The sequence below is a fragment of the Lepisosteus platostomus genome, chromosome 2, assembly GCF_059453375.1.
Source record: "Lepisosteus platostomus isolate fLepPlt1 chromosome 2, fLepPlt1.hap1, whole genome shotgun sequence".
Classification (NCBI taxonomy): domain Eukaryota; kingdom Metazoa; phylum Chordata; class Actinopteri; order Semionotiformes; family Lepisosteidae; genus Lepisosteus; species Lepisosteus platostomus.
The window spans coordinates 6,084,805-6,105,746 of NC_142612.1; the positions used below are offsets into that span (position 1 = coordinate 6,084,805).

The 20,942-nt window shown below is 42.8% G+C and overlaps 1 protein-coding gene across 1 annotated transcript in view; it reads right to left on the minus strand.

Annotated features, from left to right (window-relative positions):
* Window positions 1–20,942, minus strand: part of crfa4 (cytokine receptor family, class I receptor 4) — a 45,652-nt gene that overhangs the window by 17,619 nt on the left and 7,091 nt on the right. The window contains exon 2 of the mRNA XM_088647832.1: window positions 13,040–13,148. Within this exon, the coding sequence (XP_088503958.1) occupies window positions 13,040–13,121 (82 nt within the window). The 5' untranslated portion in view covers window positions 13,122–13,148. The remainder of the gene's footprint in view (window positions 1–13,039; window positions 13,149–20,942) is intronic.

Sequence of the window (20,942 nt, forward strand, 5' to 3'; positions counted from 1 at the left end):
AAGCCCCTGTAGCTTTAGAAGCCAATTATCAACATTTGAAGATCCATCCAACCATTTTCTAGCTAGTTTAGTCATCACAGGGTCACGTGGGAGCTGGAGTCTATTCCTGCAAACAACGTGCGCAAGGCGGGATACACCCTGGCTGGGACACCAGTCCATCACAGGGCACACACGGACACAGACACGCACACACTCTCACCAGGGCCAACTGGCCCAGAAACCTATCAACCTGTACGTGCGCCAACCACAGAGCCCCGTACAAGGAGGTGAGGGGGCAACTGATCGTCGAGGAAAGGCTGCGGGTTCCCAGACAACAAAGGAATTGGACAACAAACTGAAGGACCTCAACCGGGCCAGAGGCTGACCACCAGAGAGGTCCTCTACAGACACTCGCTCACCAGGAACCCGCACTGCCCCCGGGACACGTGTTTTGTCCAGGAGACGCAGGAGCACTTGTTCCGGAGCTGCCCCTTTGCCAAAGCGGCGTGGGGAAGAATGGACAAATAATTATGCAGCTCCTGGGAGCGGGAGCGGTGCTCAGTTACCAGTGCAGCCTGCTGGGGCTGGCACCCACCGGACTGGACAAGGGGTCACGAGCACTGGCTGCTGGTGTCCCTGATAAAACCAGGACTGCGGAACGTGAGGAACACTCCCATCCAGCACGACACAGAGCGCGGAGCTGGAGGAGAGGATCCTGGCGGACCTCAGAGAAAAGATGAAGCGCGACGTCGCTGGAAGGGAGTTTGGGCAGAAATCCCTGTTCACTGAGCTCCTGTTCCGCAGTTTCCGGGCCGGGACAGGGAAATGGACAAACGCACGTCCGGTCCCATCATCCGCTTGCACTGGCTGAAAATGGACAATCGCCTCTTTTAGAAAGTTTATTTTGATAGAAGAAAATGTGTGTATTATAGTTTAACAGTAAAAAAAAAGGCATGTCTTTGGACTGTGGGAGGAAGCCAGAGCACCTGGGGGAAACCCACACAAACCCAATGAGAACATACGAACTCCACACAGACAGCAGCCCAGGAAGTGAACCCAAGGACCCAGTGCTATAAGACAGCAATGCTGAGCAACGCACCAACATGCCGTCCATATCTGATCACCTGAAAATAAATTCTGCTTAAGCAGAAAAGACTCTCAACACAGCCAGAATATCAACTGAATTCTATTCCATTCGACATCCCAAGACGTATTTCTTGAGGCGAGTTGGAAATTGCTATCTGAGCGCGCACCAGTCAATATTGATTGCTGTAACTCGGCTAGCGAGGAGCGCTGTACAGTTTATAAATAACAGCTGGCCTATTTGGTCAGAAGAGAGCTACTGCCTCCAAAAATAATACCAGTGAAGAAAATGTTACTGAGGGCAAAAAGCAGTTCTTCCATGCTTCTGTTTGAAAAAAAAAACATAACACAAAGCCCCACGTAAGGTTTTTTACATGCTGTGATGGAGCAGTGGCCTGTAGGGTACATAGTTCACCTTCAGCAGGAGCAGGAATGATATCGGGGGTCCCACTCACCTGAAAACCCAACGTTGGTTTTCATTCCAGCTGAGCTGAATGACCTCCTTGTATCCTAAATTGGACCAACAAGGTGCTTGATTGGATCGTTTGCGGCTTTGTTCTAATCAAGAGTTTAGGATTTTGCGTTGCCTACGGAGTGCAGCAGCTGAAAGGTAACCTGCGACGTGTCTCAGACCTGAGAGAAGGCAACCAGCTCAGATCATCTTCACGACCGAGTCAGGGGGCCGGTTAGGGGTCCAGTGGTGAAACGGGGGTCTCGGCTGGTGCACAGACTAGCAGGGAATGCATGACTCTGCCGGAGTGGTTTTCCATTATGGCACGAGCTGCCAATGTGACACACACAGCTCCAGCCCCGCTGGGGTCAATCCGGGTCGCTCGCCGCCTCAGAGCGCACTGTTACAGCCCAAGGCCCGGTCTCCTACCACAGCAGAACCCACGATCATCTGGTATCAAGGGGCATCACTGTCTGTAACAGGCTCATACACACCGAGCGCCCTTAACACTGGCATATGAGGAATTTGTATCTGGTTTTGGAATCCTCCTTACTGAAACTAGAGGTATTGCCAATACAGTCTCTAACCACAGAAAAGTCCCACTAACACCTCTTCCAGCAGTAACCTCAGCTTTCCCAGGAGGTCTCCAATTAAGGTACTGGCCAGGCTCACACCTGCTGAGCTTCAGTGGGTTGTCAGTTGAGATTTGTAGCGAGATATGGCTGCCGGCACTTGTATCTTCTGATTTGTGTTTCACTGTTCAATCGAAAGAAATCCGCTGAGTCGATTTTGTCAGCACCTTTGAGAATTTTGAATACTTGTATCAATGATAGTCTTCTTTTTTCAGGACTAAAAAGGTTTAGTCCCTTCAGCCTCTTAGTGTGCAGGAATTCCCCGAAACCCCAGAATGCATCTGGTTGCTCTTCTCTGGATGTAAATGATGTCACAAACACCTATGGGTTTTTCATAAGCAGCCTCTTCTAGATTCTAGCTCAGCGCTTCTTTTTTTGTAGTTATAATTGGTGTTTTTACTATCCACATGCAATACTGTGCACTTGTAATTCAAGTAGGGAGCTGCGTTGGCATGCATAGGCTGCAAAGGGACAAGTAAAGGTTTATTCCATACTGAAAACAGAAGAAATGAAACACATGGTTTCGGCTGTGGAGCCTTCTTTGGGTGTGCACTTGTCTTGTTCTTTTTGCACTTGTCTTGTTCTTTGTGCACTTGTCTCCTTGAGACTCCATATTGACACAGGACAGTTTTGCCAAAAGTTCCACTAGGTAGGACAGCTCAGATGTTCTATCAGGCTCTTCTGCTATATTGAGTCAGAAAATTACCTTGTAACCTTTATTTTACAGGCTCTCTGGGATATCCTGCCAAGAGGAGTGTTATGTTTTCCTACGCCTGTCAGACTCAGTCACTGGTGAAGAACTTTGCCAAGGACAGCCTCAGGCAGATTCCCCTCACCACAAGGGAATGATACTTTCTGCACATGTGAAGCTATACATAAGTAATTTCTTTCTATAATTTATATTGTCTTGTGCAGAAATGGGACTACATTATAGTGTTTTTCCCAGGGTAGGAGCATTTACAGTTTGGTAAAAAGAAAAAGAATCTGTTAAGCAAAAGACTGCTATTGAGGTCAGCTTTTGTGACATGCAGTGCGAGGGTCAAATTATTGATTGAATTTGGACCCAGATGAGAAAATAAACTCCAAGGACAAAACACTTTAGTTTAACTGAAAACGATCACTGTTTTACATGATCAATATGTCAACACTCCTCACAGCACTAGGGTTCTGGGTTCTCAATTCCAGACCTGGGGCGCTATCTGTGTGGATTTTGTATGCTCTCCCTGTGTTCGTGTGCAGTTTCCTTCAGGTGCTCCATTTTCTTCCCACAGTGCAAACACATACCGACCGGTAGGTTAACTGGCTTCTGGGAAACCTTGCCCTTGGCGTGAGAGTCTGTGCTTGTCTGCGTGTGCCCTGTGGTTGACTGGTGTCCTGTCCAGGGTGTATCCTGCCCTGCACCAGTTGCTTGCTGGGATAGACTCCAGCTCCCCTGCGACTCCGAAGTGGAAAGAGAATGAATGCATGAATGGAACACACCGGGATAGGAGGTTTCTATAGTGTTAACGACTGGCCTAGTAATAGAACCACACAAACCTTAATTACTGCATAGGTCTTTTCAGGAGGATGAGCCCCTTTCTATTCAGGTAGTCTATATTAATCTCAAAGGCACTGATATTTAAATGATTGAGCTGCTGTCTTGTACCTAGACAACACAGGGACATGGAGCCTAAGGTTGTTGCTGTAATGAAACAGTTCTTTCAGACCCTACGCGGACGACATGATCCAGGGAAAAGTGAAGAAACATGGGGAAAAGATCATGCAGGATGAAAACAGGGGGCGTGTCCTTGGTGCGCTGGTGTTCAGGGGAGGTGTGGCCGAGGCAAACAATCCGGGAGAAAATCCAAAGGGGAATCCAAACGAAAGCAAAAGTCCAAAACATGGCGGTCCATCCAAGACAAACAAGATTTAAAAACGGGAACCAGATCGGAACCGGTGGGAGACAGGAACAGGAACAGAGGTTAAAACCTTAACGGGACCAGGCGCTTCCAGGTCCCGGACTCGCACGACATGGAGATCAAATGCAGAGCCCCGAATAAAGTGAGCACCCGGCTTTTAAGGAGAACTGAAAAGGGGGATGGAACAGGGAGCAGGTGTGGGCGATGAGTGGAAAACAAGGAAGGGCAGGAGCGTCCTTAAGAGGAGGGGTCTACGAACATGACAGCTACCTTATATCCCTTGAGTCCTGGGTTCGATTGAGGCCTGGATGCCTTCTGTACGGAGTTTGTATTTTCTCCTTGAATCTTGCTGGATTTTGTCTGTGTGCTCTGGGCTCTTGCCACCTTTTAAAGAAATGGTGATGTGACCCACCGGTTTCATCCCGCAGCACCTGGGGCGCAAACCCGGGTCTCCGGCGTAACGCAACAGGGAGCCAGCCGAATGAGCTAAAGGAGACCCCCCCCAGCACAGGTGGCTGAGGTCCCTGCTACGCGCAGGGAGGGCGATGACGTCACCGTGTCTGAACTAGCTCCGCTACACTGACCAGGTTAATCGATGGCTTCCAGTTACCCCTGTATGTGCCCTGTGCAGGATAGGTGTGAAGGCACATGTGTGTAGTCCTGCCTTGTGCCCTGATGAGCAATTCAGTGTCTTTTCTGGTGAGCGACGGGTGCGTCATACTTCTCAAAGTGTTTTCTCTGTACTTCCAGTAAAGAGAAACAATGGAAACGGAAGTTTTATCTATAAAATCGATTGAATATAACATTTGGCCACTTAAGACAACTGCTTTGTATAGGTGTAACTGTTTCCTTAATAGATAATACCCTTATCAGACAAATCGAACCAAAATAAGAACGGCAAAAAATTGTAATTCTTTTAAAGATGGGTCAGGGTTTGGAATCTAAGAACGGGACCCACCTCATGGGACTTTTCACCGGAGTGTTTTTCACACACTTGTTCCCCATGACAAGTGTGTATCTCTAGTGGAGAGAAATCTGGGGAGAGAATTTTAATTGAAGGACTTACTGGGGAAAACAAAAGAAATGAATCATGAAAGGCCCCGAGTTGTGAGATGTCTGAAACAGTCACATCAGTTAAGTGCAGAAGCAAAACTCCTGCTGTTTTGAGGGCTTAAGGGCACGGCCACCCAAAGGTTCCCCAGGAGAGAATGTTAAAATGATCTCCTGCGACGGAAGCTTCTGCAAATTGAGAGAAAAATACAATTTTACAAAAAACATAAAAATCCTTTCGGGTTGCCTTTGATTTGGGGGTTTGAAAACAGGAAAATGGTAAATGGACATGGAATTCCCTTGTTCCCCATCAGTGGAACAGCTGGAAGAACTGGTGTCTGTCTTCAGGCTCAAGCACACACAAATGTTTTGTCAGTGTACACTTCAGAACTTTCCCAAATGTACACGGAAATGTACTGTATATTTAAAAGATGGTATTATATATTAGAAGAAAGCTTTGAAATTGTTTACGTTTTTATTTCATGTTCATTCGTGTCATTTTGTTTTCTGTTTATTACATTGTAACAACAATTCTGCCATACAATAGTTCACAGAGTGTAAAAGAGCAATTAATCTATTGGAATCTATATATATTAAGTATGCATTGCTTACTTCAGATCAGCGTAGCATTGTCTAAATTAAATGCTGCAAGGGGAAAATAATGATGATAATGGAATGTGCTTTTAATGGTCACAGAACCATAACTAGAGATACCCTGGTACTCAAGTTCTATTTATTTGTGACATTGTTTTTTTAAAAACCACATCAACCTTGCATTCTTGAAAGTGGCCAATCCTGTACAGTAAACACAGCACATTTATCAAATATATAAATATCTCTCTCCAATACATTTGTCACAAGTAATACACCCTCCCTTTGTTCTGAATCACCAGCTGATAAAAATGCACAAGAGTGACAATGTCATTGGACTCACATATAAGACTTGATTCATCGTGACAATGAGACAGTTCAGGATTTACTGTATATGTGCAATTCTGACATATTTACTGCTCTCGATAGATGTTACATGAGCATCTACATACTTGCAGTCTCATCAGCTTGTTTGCTTTTCTACAGTCAAATAAATGCCAGCCCACAGATATACAGTAAGAGTGAAATGAAGGTGATAGACATATTCTCAGGGAGCACCGAACACTTTTAAACACACATCATTTCAGGAGATTAGTACTAAAGAAATCTAGTGATGAAATTCTACCTTGTTTACTCCTTGCAATTCTATTGTTTTATGCTTTACAGTAATCCACATTCTATATTGTAGTGCCATCAACCAGTACGAGGCTTTACAAAACAAAATTAAAAACTGCAGGCTGGAAGAATCATTTTCACAGTACTTTGGATGGATATTATTAATAAAATGCTACTCATGAACTAAGTCTTTACAATATTCGTGTGAGATTTATATATTTAACAGAACCAAAGGCAAAATAAGACAAAAATGAGTGATCATAATAAGCATCTCAATACCAGGCAGTAAATTCGTACATCATGGTGCTGTCTTCCCAGATCTCTGGGTGGTATAAAAAAAGAGTGTAGTCATACTGTGAAGGATTACATATCATGGTGAAAACGTTGTAGAGGTAAAAGAGATTTCCATTTTTAGAAAAGGAACCTGTCACGATATTAGTCCCCCCTCCTTAAGGGTGCTCCAGCCCTTTCACTTAAGACTTTATTCTCTGCACCTGTTTCCCATTCCCAGCCCACCTTAAAAGCCAGGCGCTGACGCTCATCCGGGCTCTGCATCTGATTTCCGTATCGTGCGAGTCTGGGACCTGGAAGCGCCTGGTCCCGTTAAGGTTTTAATCTCTGTTCCCGTTCCCTGTCCGCCGGTTCCGACCCGGCCTTCGTGGTTTTAACTTCGTGTTTTGACGGATCTCCTGGTTTTGGACTTTACCCTTGTGTTTTGGATACTCTAAGGATTACTCTTTGGGATTGTTCGCCTCGGCCACACCTCCCCTGTGCACCAGCGCACCGTGGACACGCCCCCCTGTCTTCTGCCCCGTATTCCTGCATGACGTTTCCCCAGTGTTTCCCCACTTCGTCGGACTGTGTCGTCCGCATAGGGTCCGGAAAGAACTGTTCGTTATAGAACCGAGTTTGAATACAGAATAAACAACGCCAATGGAAAATTTGTTTTTTTAATCTGGTTGTTAGAAGTACAAATTTCAGTTTCATAAAAAAATAAATAACGCGTGGGATCAAGTATTCTCTTTGTACTCCTAAAAACCCTTGCCACATAAAAAAGGACCCAAACTAATTTGTGTTCTGGATAAAATATCAGCAAACTTCAAAAAGATCATAAGAATCGAATACATATTCATACCTTCTCTGACTCGCAGTTTTTTTCATGTTGCGATTATGTCACAGTGCTGTCCTCGGTATAACAAGTGACCACAGAAAAGGGTCAAATGATTAATGGACCACGATCCACTGCACAGATCTATACACTGAAAAACAGAAGGTCTTGTGTGTCTGGGAGATGTGTGTAGATGTGGTTGCATGCCACATTTACAAGTATTACAAGATGTCAGTCTTGATTTTTGAAACCATCACTACAGTTTGTTATGACTTACGTCTCACTGGCAAGACAGTCTTGTTTTGCAGAACCCTTTATGAGGAATTTTGCAGAGTTGGGGGTAAGCAAATATCAGTTTCATTTGAATCTTAATACAAATATATACTTTAGATATCCATCCTCTTGAGCAAACCAGCTAGGCAGTCACATTCTTCCATTAAATTATTATTATTATATTATTATCATTATAACATTATATTATTATTATAAATACTGTGGCTGCTGAAAGCTATCGAGGAAATACAGGCACTTTTTCATCCTTTTAAACCAGAAAAGACACTTAGAATCTCCCACTAAAAGAAGAGCAAACAGGGTCTGACAAACATCTCTTCGGGAATTCAGTGCAGTTTTTATCTATTTCAATAGCTTCTAAATGTGAAATATTTTTATCTGTGCAAGTGTACCATTTCTGGGCACAACCGCCTCCTAGCCCGTCCCATCTGAAGTTCTGTTTTGGGCTGATCTCTGTCACATCTTGCACGACATCTTTATTATATCCTCTGCTCTAGTTCTGACGATCATTTCCGTAGCCTTACATCTAATAAATATTAAGACGCATTGGTCTTAATTTCTAGGTTGGGTATTTTCATTGTTTCTTCCTTCTTATGGATGGGCGCTAAGCAATTTTCCAGTCAATGGGTAGTCAATAGAAACTACTCCTGTCCTAAGTGACTGATGGAAGACTTTTACTAAGGGATTTTGAACCACATCTTGCTTCTTTAAATACAGCTGAAAGAAGACCTTCAGGCCCTGGAGTTGTGTTTATTTTAAACACTCGTATCTAGTAAGAACAGATTCTTCTACTTCTTCAAATATTATTTATGATGGAACTTTGGTTTTTCTTCTGCTCGAGACATACTGTTGATTTTGTTCCTTGGTAAACAAATGAGAGAAATATTCGTTTAATGAATCAGCCATTTCCCTTTCATTGTCAAAACATTTCCTGTTCCTGTCTCTGAGAACTTTATCCCTAATTGTTTTGCTACTGTCAATTTGAAGAAATAAAAAAACGTATTTTAGCCTCCTTTTTTTAACAACTGTGACAACAGGACCTCTTTGACGTGTTATTTCATATACTGAAAGCAAAACAAAAAACATTTGCTGTAAAATTCTGTAGGTGTGAAAATTGAAACCATATGTCTTAACAGGCTTAAAGTACACTAGCGCATGTAGAGAAGATGAATAGTCACTGACCTGCAGTACCCCGAGATAACACTCAGTACATAAAGGATTAGGAGCAGGATTGTTAAGTCTTTATTACAGTTCCCACACAGGAACAGTGGCTGCAAAAAATTACACTCCAGGGGGCAAGCACTGACCTAGAGCTCATCTTTCCTTAAATAAACCTTATTTTTTGTCTGTACAGAGAAGCAACATTAAATTGTAACTTTGCAGCTTTCCTCCATTAACCTGTCACCGAAGTAGGTCACATCAGAGTACAATCTCCATGGAGGTGCTTTCAGAGTAGAGGCGTTTATTGGCATATGTACACGTACTGTACATGGCAATCCTTAATCGTGCTGATCTCTCGGGACATACACAGCACAAGAGACAACACCACACAATGTAGACGACAGGAACAATAAATATGTTGTGGAATAATAAATATGTAGTAGTGAGAGCAAAAGAAACAAAATGGTAGACTAGGTAAAAAGTGCGTATATTAGATGCATAGATGTATATTAAGGCATTACAGTGAGCTGTTGAGGATGCGTACTGCAGTGGGATAGAAGCTGTTCTTGAGTCTAGTGGTCTGTGTTTGAACAGTGTGGTACTGCTGGCCAGAGCACAGGGGGGAGAAACAGTAGTGGCCTGGGTGGCTGGGATCCTGAATGATGGATTGGGCTTTACTGTGATGGCGGACGGTGTGAATCTCACCGATTGATGGTCAGTCACATCCTGTACTCCTCTGTGCCGTTGCCACAAGCCCTTGTAGTGCGTCTCTGTCATGCACGGTAGTACTGCTGTACCTCACAGTGATGCCACTAGTGAGGACACTTTCTATGCTGCTGTGGTAAAAGTTCATGAGGAGCTGCTTCCCCACACCGCATTGCTTTAAGCACCGCAGAAAGTGCAGGCGCTGTTGTGCCTTTTAAAGACTGGCTACAGAGGGAAACAGAAACTAGTTTGCATTAGGTGCATAACGCTTAACTAACAACTGGGTTCCTGCTACAACAAGAGCAGGGTAGAACATGAATTGTACATGGAGCAAAACTGTATTCAATGCCGTTCCCTCGGACTGAATACACCACACGTTATCCCTTGCTTTCACTGCTGGAAGAACAGTTCTTGAATAAATGGGGCATATTTTTACCATGATCTCTGCAGCTTTGCAGATGCTACAGAAAACTGGCTCTTTTCCAGGTTTGGAGGGCCTGAGTTGAGCAGTTGGCAAAATAGGTCAGGAATCAGTGATGCAGCCCTTCTTTGTTGCTGTTGGGAACAGAGCATCGGAAAGACCTCTCAGAACAAAGAGTTAGTCTTCTGTCTCAGGAGAAAAGAAAGGGCTTAAGAACAGAAAAATGAAACATCGGTTCCAGCTCAAAAACTTAGTAACAAGAAGCCATTTGGCCCATGTAGCTTGTTTGTCAGTTGCTAATGGCTTGGAGGATCTCAACCAGTCAATTCTTGCAAGAAGCCAGGGTATCAGCTTTGATAACACGGCTACAGAGTTTATTCAAGACTTGCACAGACCTTTGTGCAACACAATGTCTCCCATTCTTAGTTTTAAAAGCACTTTAACGTTTATGTCCTCTGCTTCAGGCTTAACAGTTGACTCTGAAGAAGGCAACTGGGTTGACTGTCAACAACTTTGGGGAACTTTGAATGTATCTAGAAAATTCAGGCATATCAGGAAAAAATAGCAAAATGTCATTTCTCTAACTATTTGACTAGATTTACTTATGTAAATGCACGGTAGCTTTGGAATTTAAGCCATTGGAAATAAAAATACTTTATAGCTCACATTTCCAATTTATCTTGATAGATTAAGACCTCCAACAGCTGCTGATGCACCGGTGTCTTTACAGTCTTTTCAGCTGGAATAAGCAGAATCATTCACCCATGGAAGCCTGCCGAAGCTGTGCAAATCAATAAACCAGTGATGCAAAAATCTATCTGTCCATGTGAGAACTAATTTTGTGTCCATCACACAAGCCGGCATGAAAAAAACCAGACTGTGGTATACAGTATTTAACCCTTTAACTCTTATAGTCGATTTTCATTAAACAGGTATCCTTTCAATTGAGGGACACAGCAGATGTAGAGTTCAGAGGGCTGAAAAAAGGTGTATACTGAAACAGAAAGGTGATGTTGAAAGAACTATGATATGGCTCATGAAAGAGCTGAATGTATGGTTCACACATTCAACAGATATTTTTTAAAACTGCTGCAAAACTAAAGGTGAGAGTTGGAGCCAGTATGAATGAAACTGTCAAAACTTCCAATAATTCATGCTGTTACAGAACTCATTGAATATCTGAATTTCAACTTGTGTTAAATGGCCTTCACCCTTTATGTGTATTCATTTAACCTCCAAAAGCATGTCTGCTAAGAGCAAGGAGCTTAGCTCTGGCAGGCACTACATGATTACATCTGTATCTTTGCTGCTCTGCATAAGCGTGTTCGAACCCTTGAAGACAGCCAGGAGCTGCACAAAGTACTTTTTCATGGGACTGGTTTTCATTTGGGTCTTGGGACAGATTTTGGCCTGGGGGCATCTCCAGGCTCCACATTTCTCCCACAGTTCAAAGATACCGCTGAGATTAATTTACATCAATAAATTGCTGCTTAGGAGTGTGTGCTCTGTGATGGCTCGACATCCCCTCCAGATACAGACCCCTCTTGCATCCAGTGCCTGCCAGGTTCCTAAGCCACTTCTACCTAAAGCAGTTACCATAAATGAATAAATGGACATATAATCATTCATTTACATCGCCGCCCTCCAGATAGCTTAGGGTCCACATTCTTTTAAGACCTTACTTGTTATAAGACACACTTCATTAGACCGTGATGAGTCACACATTAGGCCTATTTCCACACTTCAAACCAATTAAGGTGACATCTTAATTAAGGAAACATGACAGCTGATTCAATTTTCGATTTAAAAAAAATACATTGTGCTTAATGTAATATTTCTGGGTTCATTCAGCCAAACAATGCTGCCCCATCTATGGTGAGCATAAGAAGAAATGTTTCCTTTGTATGTGCAACAAATTCACAGTGCTAAGTTCAGGAAAATGACAAACTTTTTTGTAGCAGGTGCATGCACTGAAATTTTAATTTTAAAAAAACATGATTGCTAAATGAATTATGCTGATTCACATTGATCTACCGGAGGTTTACTGTGAAAGTGTGAAAGTCAGAGGTTAGTAATGCATGATCAGGTATAATGTTCTGCCACTGGAGGCAATACAGAGCGTACTTCTGCACTCTTTCCACAAGACTTCAGAAGCTGTCTTGTGCTACAGTGTCCCATTCTTCTGCTGCAGTCTGTACTCTGAAGACTATACAGTATGTCACACATCTTTCCAGCTCATCGCAAAAGGCTCAGATCTGATGAGCAGGGCATGAACTGTGGCAGCTAAGCAGTGCCCTTTCTCATTGTGTAATAAAGCCGCTGTTCCATGAGCAGGATGTGGACGCGTGTTGTCCTGCTGAGATGTTATTATGTCAGGAGGAGCCCGTAGGAAGGGCATCTGCAGCCCAGCACTTCAAATTCAAATTCAAACAGCTTTATTGACATTAATGAACTGGCAAATTACAGTGTTGCCAAAGTACATACAATCAATACTCTATCTATATGCATTTACGATACAAATACATCATAGGACATTTACATACAACATAACACACAGAACATTATTGAGAGACAGCTTCACTGTTCCTCAGGCTGTGACAGGAGGTCCCATACTGGGTTGCCAGCTGCCAATCTTTGAGGAGTCTGACCTCGGTAGAAGCAACAGCATACTGGGAATCAGAACTTTTACACAAATGTGAAGCAGAAAAATAGGAACGTTCCAAGTTTATTTATCAGTGTGAATTCAGCTGAGCAGCATTGAGCAAATCTAAATAGTAAAAGTACTTTAGGGTTATGTTTTCATTATGCACAATCACCTAATTTCCCTCAGCAATAAACAGAGCTACAGCTTCTTATTCTTAACATCATATTTAGAGATGTGTTGTGCATAAGACACCTGTTGGGGGACAGGTGGGTCTGTGTGGCTGTTCATTGCTAATAGCATTGGAACTTCCCACCATTCAGACAATGGTTCCTCTCCCGTAATTCTGGAAGGTCCCGTTTTTTTTCAATTAGGCATCAACCTCCACCCGCTTTTCATCTTTCCTTGCTTACCTTCCTCCTTCCCTCCATGTGTCTGAATCTCCTTGCCTTTGCCGGTCGAGGCCAGCTGGAGGAGCAGCAGGACGAGAATCATTCTGCACTCAGAGGTCTGGTGCCATTCCTGCGGGCGGGGAACAAACCAAGATCAGATATCGGTCAGGGCCTTTCCTTTCCCCGCCGCTGAACCTGGGCTTTTCAAAAGGACAGCAGGCCTCGCAGGCCTCAGGCTAGCTCTCACTTCTCCCCCCCCTCGCCGGTGTTTGAGCCAGCGCGTCACAGCTTCCAGCGAGCTGGCCCGGAGACAACCAGCAGGACGAGGTGAAAATCTGTGAATTCGTACGGCTGCGGCCACAGCATCACATGCGGAGCGCTTGCACTAGTCATGGGACAAACATATGATAGTGTCCAAGACAGATGTCTATTGAGTTCTCGGTCTTAAAAAAGTGGCCTGTTAGAAGTGGGGGAAAAAAAAACAAACAGATGGCATACACAAGAACTGGGAAGGGAACAACATGCCCTCATGGAAATAAAAGTTGAGAGACAACCGACCAGTTTTCAGGGCAATTATACAGTACCAGAGGTTTTCCGTAAAATGTTCTTTACTCACTGGGAAAAAGGCAGCGAAGCCCAAAGGTTCACAACAGTTAATGCCCTTTTATCGAACTGAAAATCCTTTGTGGGTGTTGCCCTTTCTAGGGCTGTGAGTGCTGAAACCGCCATCTAAGTTACTAGCTCATGCAGGTGTCCACGCTCACCATGCAGGTACAGCACTGTGTGCTCTACACCATGTTACACAGCTCCATGCCTGGTGTATCACAGCCTGGGACTGTACAAGTCACCTAACAAGCGAGCTTGACCACACATCCTCACTTGGTGCAAAAGGGCAATAAATTGTCAAGGAGACATGGTGCTGCTTAAGATCCCAGTAAGTAACGAACCACACTGCAGCGCCAAAGTGAAGACTTTCCTTTAACATGGTCAAGACTGGAGCAGGTCCAAGCCCCGACTCAGCCGAGAAAAGCAGCCCTGCAGGCACGACACAGCCACCTATAACAAATGCAGGTCAGGAAGCTTCATGACTGTGCGTTACTGAGCCACCTCCGTTTCGAAGACGTGAAGAGCTCCTGCTGCCAGCTGAGATTTCACCTCCTCAGGCCGATTCTTATAATGTAGGTAACGGCCGCGCCTGGAGAAGAACAGTTCAGCACACGGAAGACAAGGGGTTTCAATCAGATTTTTGTCGCTGGGCCTCACGACGAGCTGCACTGCAGGTTCAGGAAGAGAACTTCACAGGCTGGTTGTGGCAAAGCTGACACAGCGGATCTGCAGAGGCATCCAGAGGCCTTCCACTTCAAATAAAAACTGTCTAAGCTCTGACTCCTGTGACAGATAAGTAGTGTTTCACAAGTGTAGCCAGGTGGATATTCGTGCACATCTCTCCTTTTATTGCTATTTCTGATTTTAACTTATACGATCTGCAGCATTTTAAACGAAATTAGAATTAAGTGGTAGTGATTTACAACGCTTTTCAAGTTCCATTTTAAGATAGGGCAGTGGGGTGTGTAAAGTCAATTTTTTTTCTTTTTTAACAGCTTTCATTTCAGTTATTATCCATGCAGATTAAAATTTAGGAAAGTCTTTTTGTTAATAATTTGAACTATGTTTCCAAAATCCATGGCAACCCAAATTCTTTTAATGAAATAAACTGAAACTGAAACAGATGTTTTGAGCTTTCTAATGGACTGTTCTTCATCACATTCAGTATTAGGAATGTGGAAAATGCGAAAAAAGAAAATTCAACATGAGTCATGGAAATGTGGTCCTAGTGGGCAGTTAACTTGTGAGACTTTGAAAAAAGCGACAACAGTAATGGACACACAAGTGCACAAACAACATTTAAAAAACATGTATGCATTATTTTAATTCACAACGAAAGCTGTGACAGAATTCTAAATCAACCCGTAATGCTGTAATGCTTTCTTTTACTTGAAAAAAATAAAAATGAAACTAGTTCTAATATAAAAATGCAAAGTCGTAAGATTCACTTCCATGTTAGAGTTTATGTATAAACTTAAGATAAATTTGGACTATCTCACTAACCACATGCAACAATCCCCATACACAACAGGTTATGAACACCTACTCTACAAAGCCAGAGCTTAGAATGATCACATAATTAGTATCCAAGGTGTCTTTATTGAGTATGATATTTCCTGTAGCATATTATTTAAAAGATGTCTTTCTGTAGGCACATCATATGATGACGTCTGCTTTTCTTAAAATAGAAAAATTATATTTGGACACTGAAGCTTAAAAGATAGCAACTCTGCAAAGTTACATCTGTACCATTGCACCCTGCAACACATTAACAGGCAGTAGCAATTATACAACACCAGACTTACATACAGTGTACAGCACCAAATACAGCTGTACTGAATAGCAACCAGCTCCTACTGTTCAAGTGCAGTATATCATACTATGATCATTGTTCCCTATGAAGTACTATGATCACCTTTTAAATACATTTCCCTTAATAACCACTCCAGTTTGTGTAGTAATCACCTGTTGGGAGATGAATCCAAATATCAACAGCAAATTACTCACCAGATTTACATATTTTCAATTACCAAGCCAGCCATAACACTGCTGTTGATTATCTCTCTGACTTGCTGGCTTCCCACGACCCTACTCAGTTAATGTGACATGTAATTAGCATGCAAATATCATGGGATTTCTACTAATTACCATTGCAGAGGCCACAAATGTCATCTTACCCAGCTGTAAAATTATGAAAGTTCTGGATGAGCGTAATGGACCACAGACTTCATGCAGTTATTTTTTCAGAAGCATGTGCTACCAGCACTGTCCTTCACACCCTGAAACCTACTCAAGGTGAATGTGTTCCAGTGCTAACAGTCACCTGAAACCACCTGGTCACCAGGTGTGAACCCAAAGTAAGTTTTCTGTTCTAATCTGATCAGATGCATGCATGGAAAAAAATGAATACCTGAAAATAAAAGGGATAATGTACTGTACTTGTCATTCATAACAATTCCATGATCACAAATACACATTGCTTGACTGTAAATGTTAAATGTACTATTACAAAATGTAACTTAAAGTATAACATACTATGATCATAGTTCCCTAATGGGGTATTATGATCCCCTGTTAATTAAATTTCCCTTAATTGTCACGCCCGCCAGCCTGCCCAGACCAGCCCCCAAGAGAGCTTACCAGTGCCGGCAGCGGGCCGATGATTACAAGCGCTGCCGCATGTGTTAACTCAGCACGACACGCCCCACCATGCGGCCGGCTGCAGTATTTAAGCCATTCAAACACGCTTCTTCCTGCTCGGTACGGAGTCTACTCTTTGAGAGATCTAGCTGGTGGCTATTCTGTACTTCGCACGCCTCTGAATTCTGGACTTCTCTTTTGCCTCTCGACCCTTGACCTTGCCTTTCGATTCCGATTGTTTGCCTCTATTTGTACTTCCTGTTTTTCGAACCACCTTTCTCCTTTTCGACCACGATCTCGCCTGACGTTCCGGATTGTTCGCCTGCCTCGACATTACCTGCTCCTGCTTCTGCACAGGATCCCCATATCTCTTCATTGGGAATTCCTTACAATAATAACCACTTCAGTGTGTGTGTATGTAGTTGAGAGATGAATCCAGAACCTTAAACTGTATTCTGCACTACCCCTGAACTTTATGACTACTTTGTATTCATTCCTTTATTTATGGTGCGCTTGGTTCTCATAGATTATTTTTGAAAATTGGGAACTTTACTGAAAAAGTAACTCTTTGACTTTACTGCACCCTGTAGCAGAAGTGACTTCAAAGATATCAAATTTTATTACTGCTTGAAATACAGCAAGATTGATGACTGTGACCGATACTTTTTAGCTGCAAAGAACAAAGCATGAATCAGTGACTGAGGTTTACATAACTATTTAATAAGGTTAGTTTTAAAACCTAAGGCAGAGAGAAAAGGCTCTAAAGTTTGAATATTTAATGTTTAGAGTGGCAATAGTGAAACATGATAATTTTTGTTTTAAAAATCTTCTAAATGTGGCTTCAACAGAACCTCCAGTCATGGGATGATCGCTTATAAAGATAATCAAATTTCCACAGGCAATTCTAGTTCTGTGGTAGACTGTGACATTAGCTTTGGACATATGAAGAACAAAAGACAGAATGGTTCTAAATACAGTATATCTGAGATGATGATCACTAAAGCTCTTATGTAAATCAAACATATAGAGCATATCACAAAATTGCTTTCTTTCTGCTCAAATCTTTATGAAAGGAGACCACAATATCTAGTCCTAAAAGCAAAACTCTCAGATCTCCTTAATCCTTCACTTGTTAGAGACTTTGGAAAGCTGGGAATTTAGAGGAGTTCAGAAAAACATCAGTTCCATACAGAGGATTCGGTAAGAGAATTAAAAAACAGCTCAAGTACTGCAGTCCTTAAGAATGGTACAGCAGTGCTCTTGCTGGATAAGTATTTTTACAATTCACTATGGCAATGTACAGACATGAACAGCAAGCTAGGGAGACTGACAGCACAGCCCACTGAGGTTTGTGAATTATATTAATACGGCACTCCAGCAAAATGCACTAATCACTAAAAAACTGTGGTACAAGTCATTATGAAATGATGACCATGGAACATACCTGCTTCAGTGTTTCTAGCATGTCTTTTAAAATCCATTAATAATCGTAACAATTTCATACAAAAAAACATTACAGTAAAAAAAGATCATAAATCTTCCTTAAAGACTCCATTCAATCAGATTTCCACTTGAACTCAGCAGGTGAGTCGAAACAGAAGATAAACCAGTTTCCAAATGACCCGAGCGGACATTTGTCATTGACATAGGCTATAAAATATTATTAGATTATGATTTGTACTTCAGTTCTTCTCTATAATCTGTGCGTACAAGGGTGTGTTATATAACAACTCATTTTCCACGGCTTTCACTCTGTAAATCAAAAAAGACATTGAAAAACTGAAAGCCATCTGTAGTGACAATCAGTTATTACTCAAGTGAGGATATACAAATCTCTAGGTGATGTTCTAGTAAATAGATAAGCTCTACAGAGTTGACTGGTAAAAGTACAATTATTTAACAACAAGCAACGTGATTAACCAGTGGACCAAAGTATTGTCAGGTCAAGACCAGGGAGCCAGAAGATTGTATCCAACTGGTAATGGGCTGACAGCACTGTTACATGGTCCTCTGCCTGCCTTTAAGAAAAAGAATTTCATAAAACCTGCAATGGACTGGAGGCTTTCACTGGAGATGACAACTGTTTGGTAAGAGGTGTTAAAAATGACCTTCCAGTGCCCAGAGCAATCGTGACTGGACACAGACCCAGAGGAAACAGAAAAGGCAGACCCTTATGGAAATACATTGCCACCATGTGAAAAACCAGACATCTCTACAGCGAGAGAGACTCAGCCCAGCAAAGATCCCGGCGGATCTTAACATGTGTCCATTCCAAAACCCGCAAAATGTGAAGGAAGTCTGACAAACATATGCAGTCAGATCTCCGGCTTCTGAGGAGTCAGTGGGAGCCCAGAGAGAGAATGAACATCATCGTGTGTTTGCCTGAATCAGATCTGGGAGTAGCTCATAAACTAACAATCATGGAACTGCAATAGCTGTCCATCCCAAAGGCTCTTGCACAAATACAGCAGCACAGCTAACTGTTTTTTTTTTTTCAAAAGGAACCAATTTATTGTTTTTTATTATATACCCGTCCAGTCGGTATAGACACCAATTGTGTCTTTCATGTTGTGGGTCACCATGGCGACTGCTGTACCCACTCGGCGAGAATGAGGATGTTTTTACAGCCTCCTCTTCTCTTCTCACCCCTCAGGCCTCTCGTCTCATGCGTGGCCGCAAGGTGGGCAGTGTCCATCAGGAGGTTCAGCACAGGTCAGAGGACAGGTACATGGCCTTTGTCAGCCAGTGCAAATTAACTGTGACCTGAAGGTGCAGGGAGGTCACAATGGATTTTCCACAATGGATAACTGACCACTGATGTAAAACAGAGTCGCATTTGCTCTGTCTGGGTATACAGAGCTCAACCTGCAACGTAGCGGCTGAGCCACTCTGGAACCCTCCCAGATCAACTACTGTCACCCCAACGTATCTCCCAGGTTTTCTGTTGTTCGCACACATGAGGAGCCGGCAATATTACAGGAGAAAGTGAAGGTTTTGATATGATGACATTCTGGATGGGCAATCACATGACCATCTGTATGGGCATGCCCTCTTCGTCACGACGCGGAGGCCGAAGTGTTTCTGTTTTCTTGGATGATCAGGTTGTGCGTTGGTGTTTGCGGGGATCTGTGCGCGTGGGAATGTGTTGATCGGCCGTGTGCGACCGTCGTGGTTCTGCGCGGGCTTCGTGCCCTTGCCACTCCACCCCGCCGGTTCGTCCAGCAACACCTGGGCACGAACCCGGGTCTCCGGCGTAACGCAACAGGGAAACAGCCGCATGAGCTGAAGGACTAAAGGAGACCTCCCTCGGCCCAGGCGGCTGAGGTCCCTGCTACACGCAACTAGCTCCGCTACACGTGACAGGGTACACCAGTTTATAAGATATTCTAAAACAACTGAATTTCTCGACATTTCCGTCAGCACATCCAGCCTCAGAAGTTATGATATTTCTTGTGTGCTCCGAGAAGCTTCTTAATATTCCCTACTTATCTGCCATCCTACATTGCCGATACGCCGTCAGTGGAGTCTTGGAGGAAAGAAACGAGTCACATCGTTGCCATTCCCTGTTTACAAGGAAGCAAGAGTCAGTCAGAAGCCTTCAGCCTGATGAGCACACAGGTCGTGCCAGGACAGTCAGTGGGGCGACTAGTTAGGTGACCTAATTTCAGCCTAATCTGTGAAAAGCTTTTGTTTCTCAGTGGGAAAGCATGAAATAAGATGGATAGATATGCATAACCTTCATTCTGGATGTCAAAGCTATTTGCAACTCAAACATATATCCCTGTGTTTCAACCCTTGTTTAAAATATGTAAGATAAAAAGGGAGGTCTGCCAAGCAGTGGAGAAAAACAGTAGAATACCTCCAGTGAGCAATACTTCTTATTCCCAACATTACTATGAGTATGTTGACCAAACAAATCTAATCACTCCTTAAACCTGTCCACTGTAGTGTTTATCCTGACTTTTTCTCATTGTGAGTACATTTTGTGCAGTTACTGAGCTGTGAGTGATGGCACGCTAACACAGCAATGTACGGTCAGTGGTGAACTGTCAAGCATTCGCAGTAATGCAGGATTCTGAATGACATTTAAAACTGAACCTAATTACAAAGGGCTGCAATATATTCTACGAAGTGGAATTTACAATGTCTTATCAATATGTTTTAAGCTTATACCACTAAAACCGAAGACAGGAGTGTAAGTACCTTATCTGTCTGCTAGTACAAATTAACTTATTCAGATACCTATTAGTATTAGCAAATCTTCAGCAAGTTACACAAGTTCTAATATTTTTGATATTTTGCATTGAAACAAAATTAAGTGATTGTCACCTTGAGTGTTGCAGTGGTTACAGTGAATGGGAATATATTTTTATAGTTTCTCATTTTTATGGCATGTACAGGATCCCTTTGCAAATCACAGAAACGTTTTAGACAAGACAGACAAAACACAGAAAAAAGCACAACCTTACTAAAGTATCTTGGACATCTGCAATGGTTTTTTAACATCTAAAAACAATAATAATTTAATAGTGTCTCACATAACAAAACACCCCAAAAAATAAAGACTCATTCTTTAAGAACAAAACACAGCGACATCTGAAAATGACAGTAATCCCTCCAAAGGCCCAGCAATAAGGAGAGGAAGGGAGACAAAAAACACATTGTGCTGGCAAATATT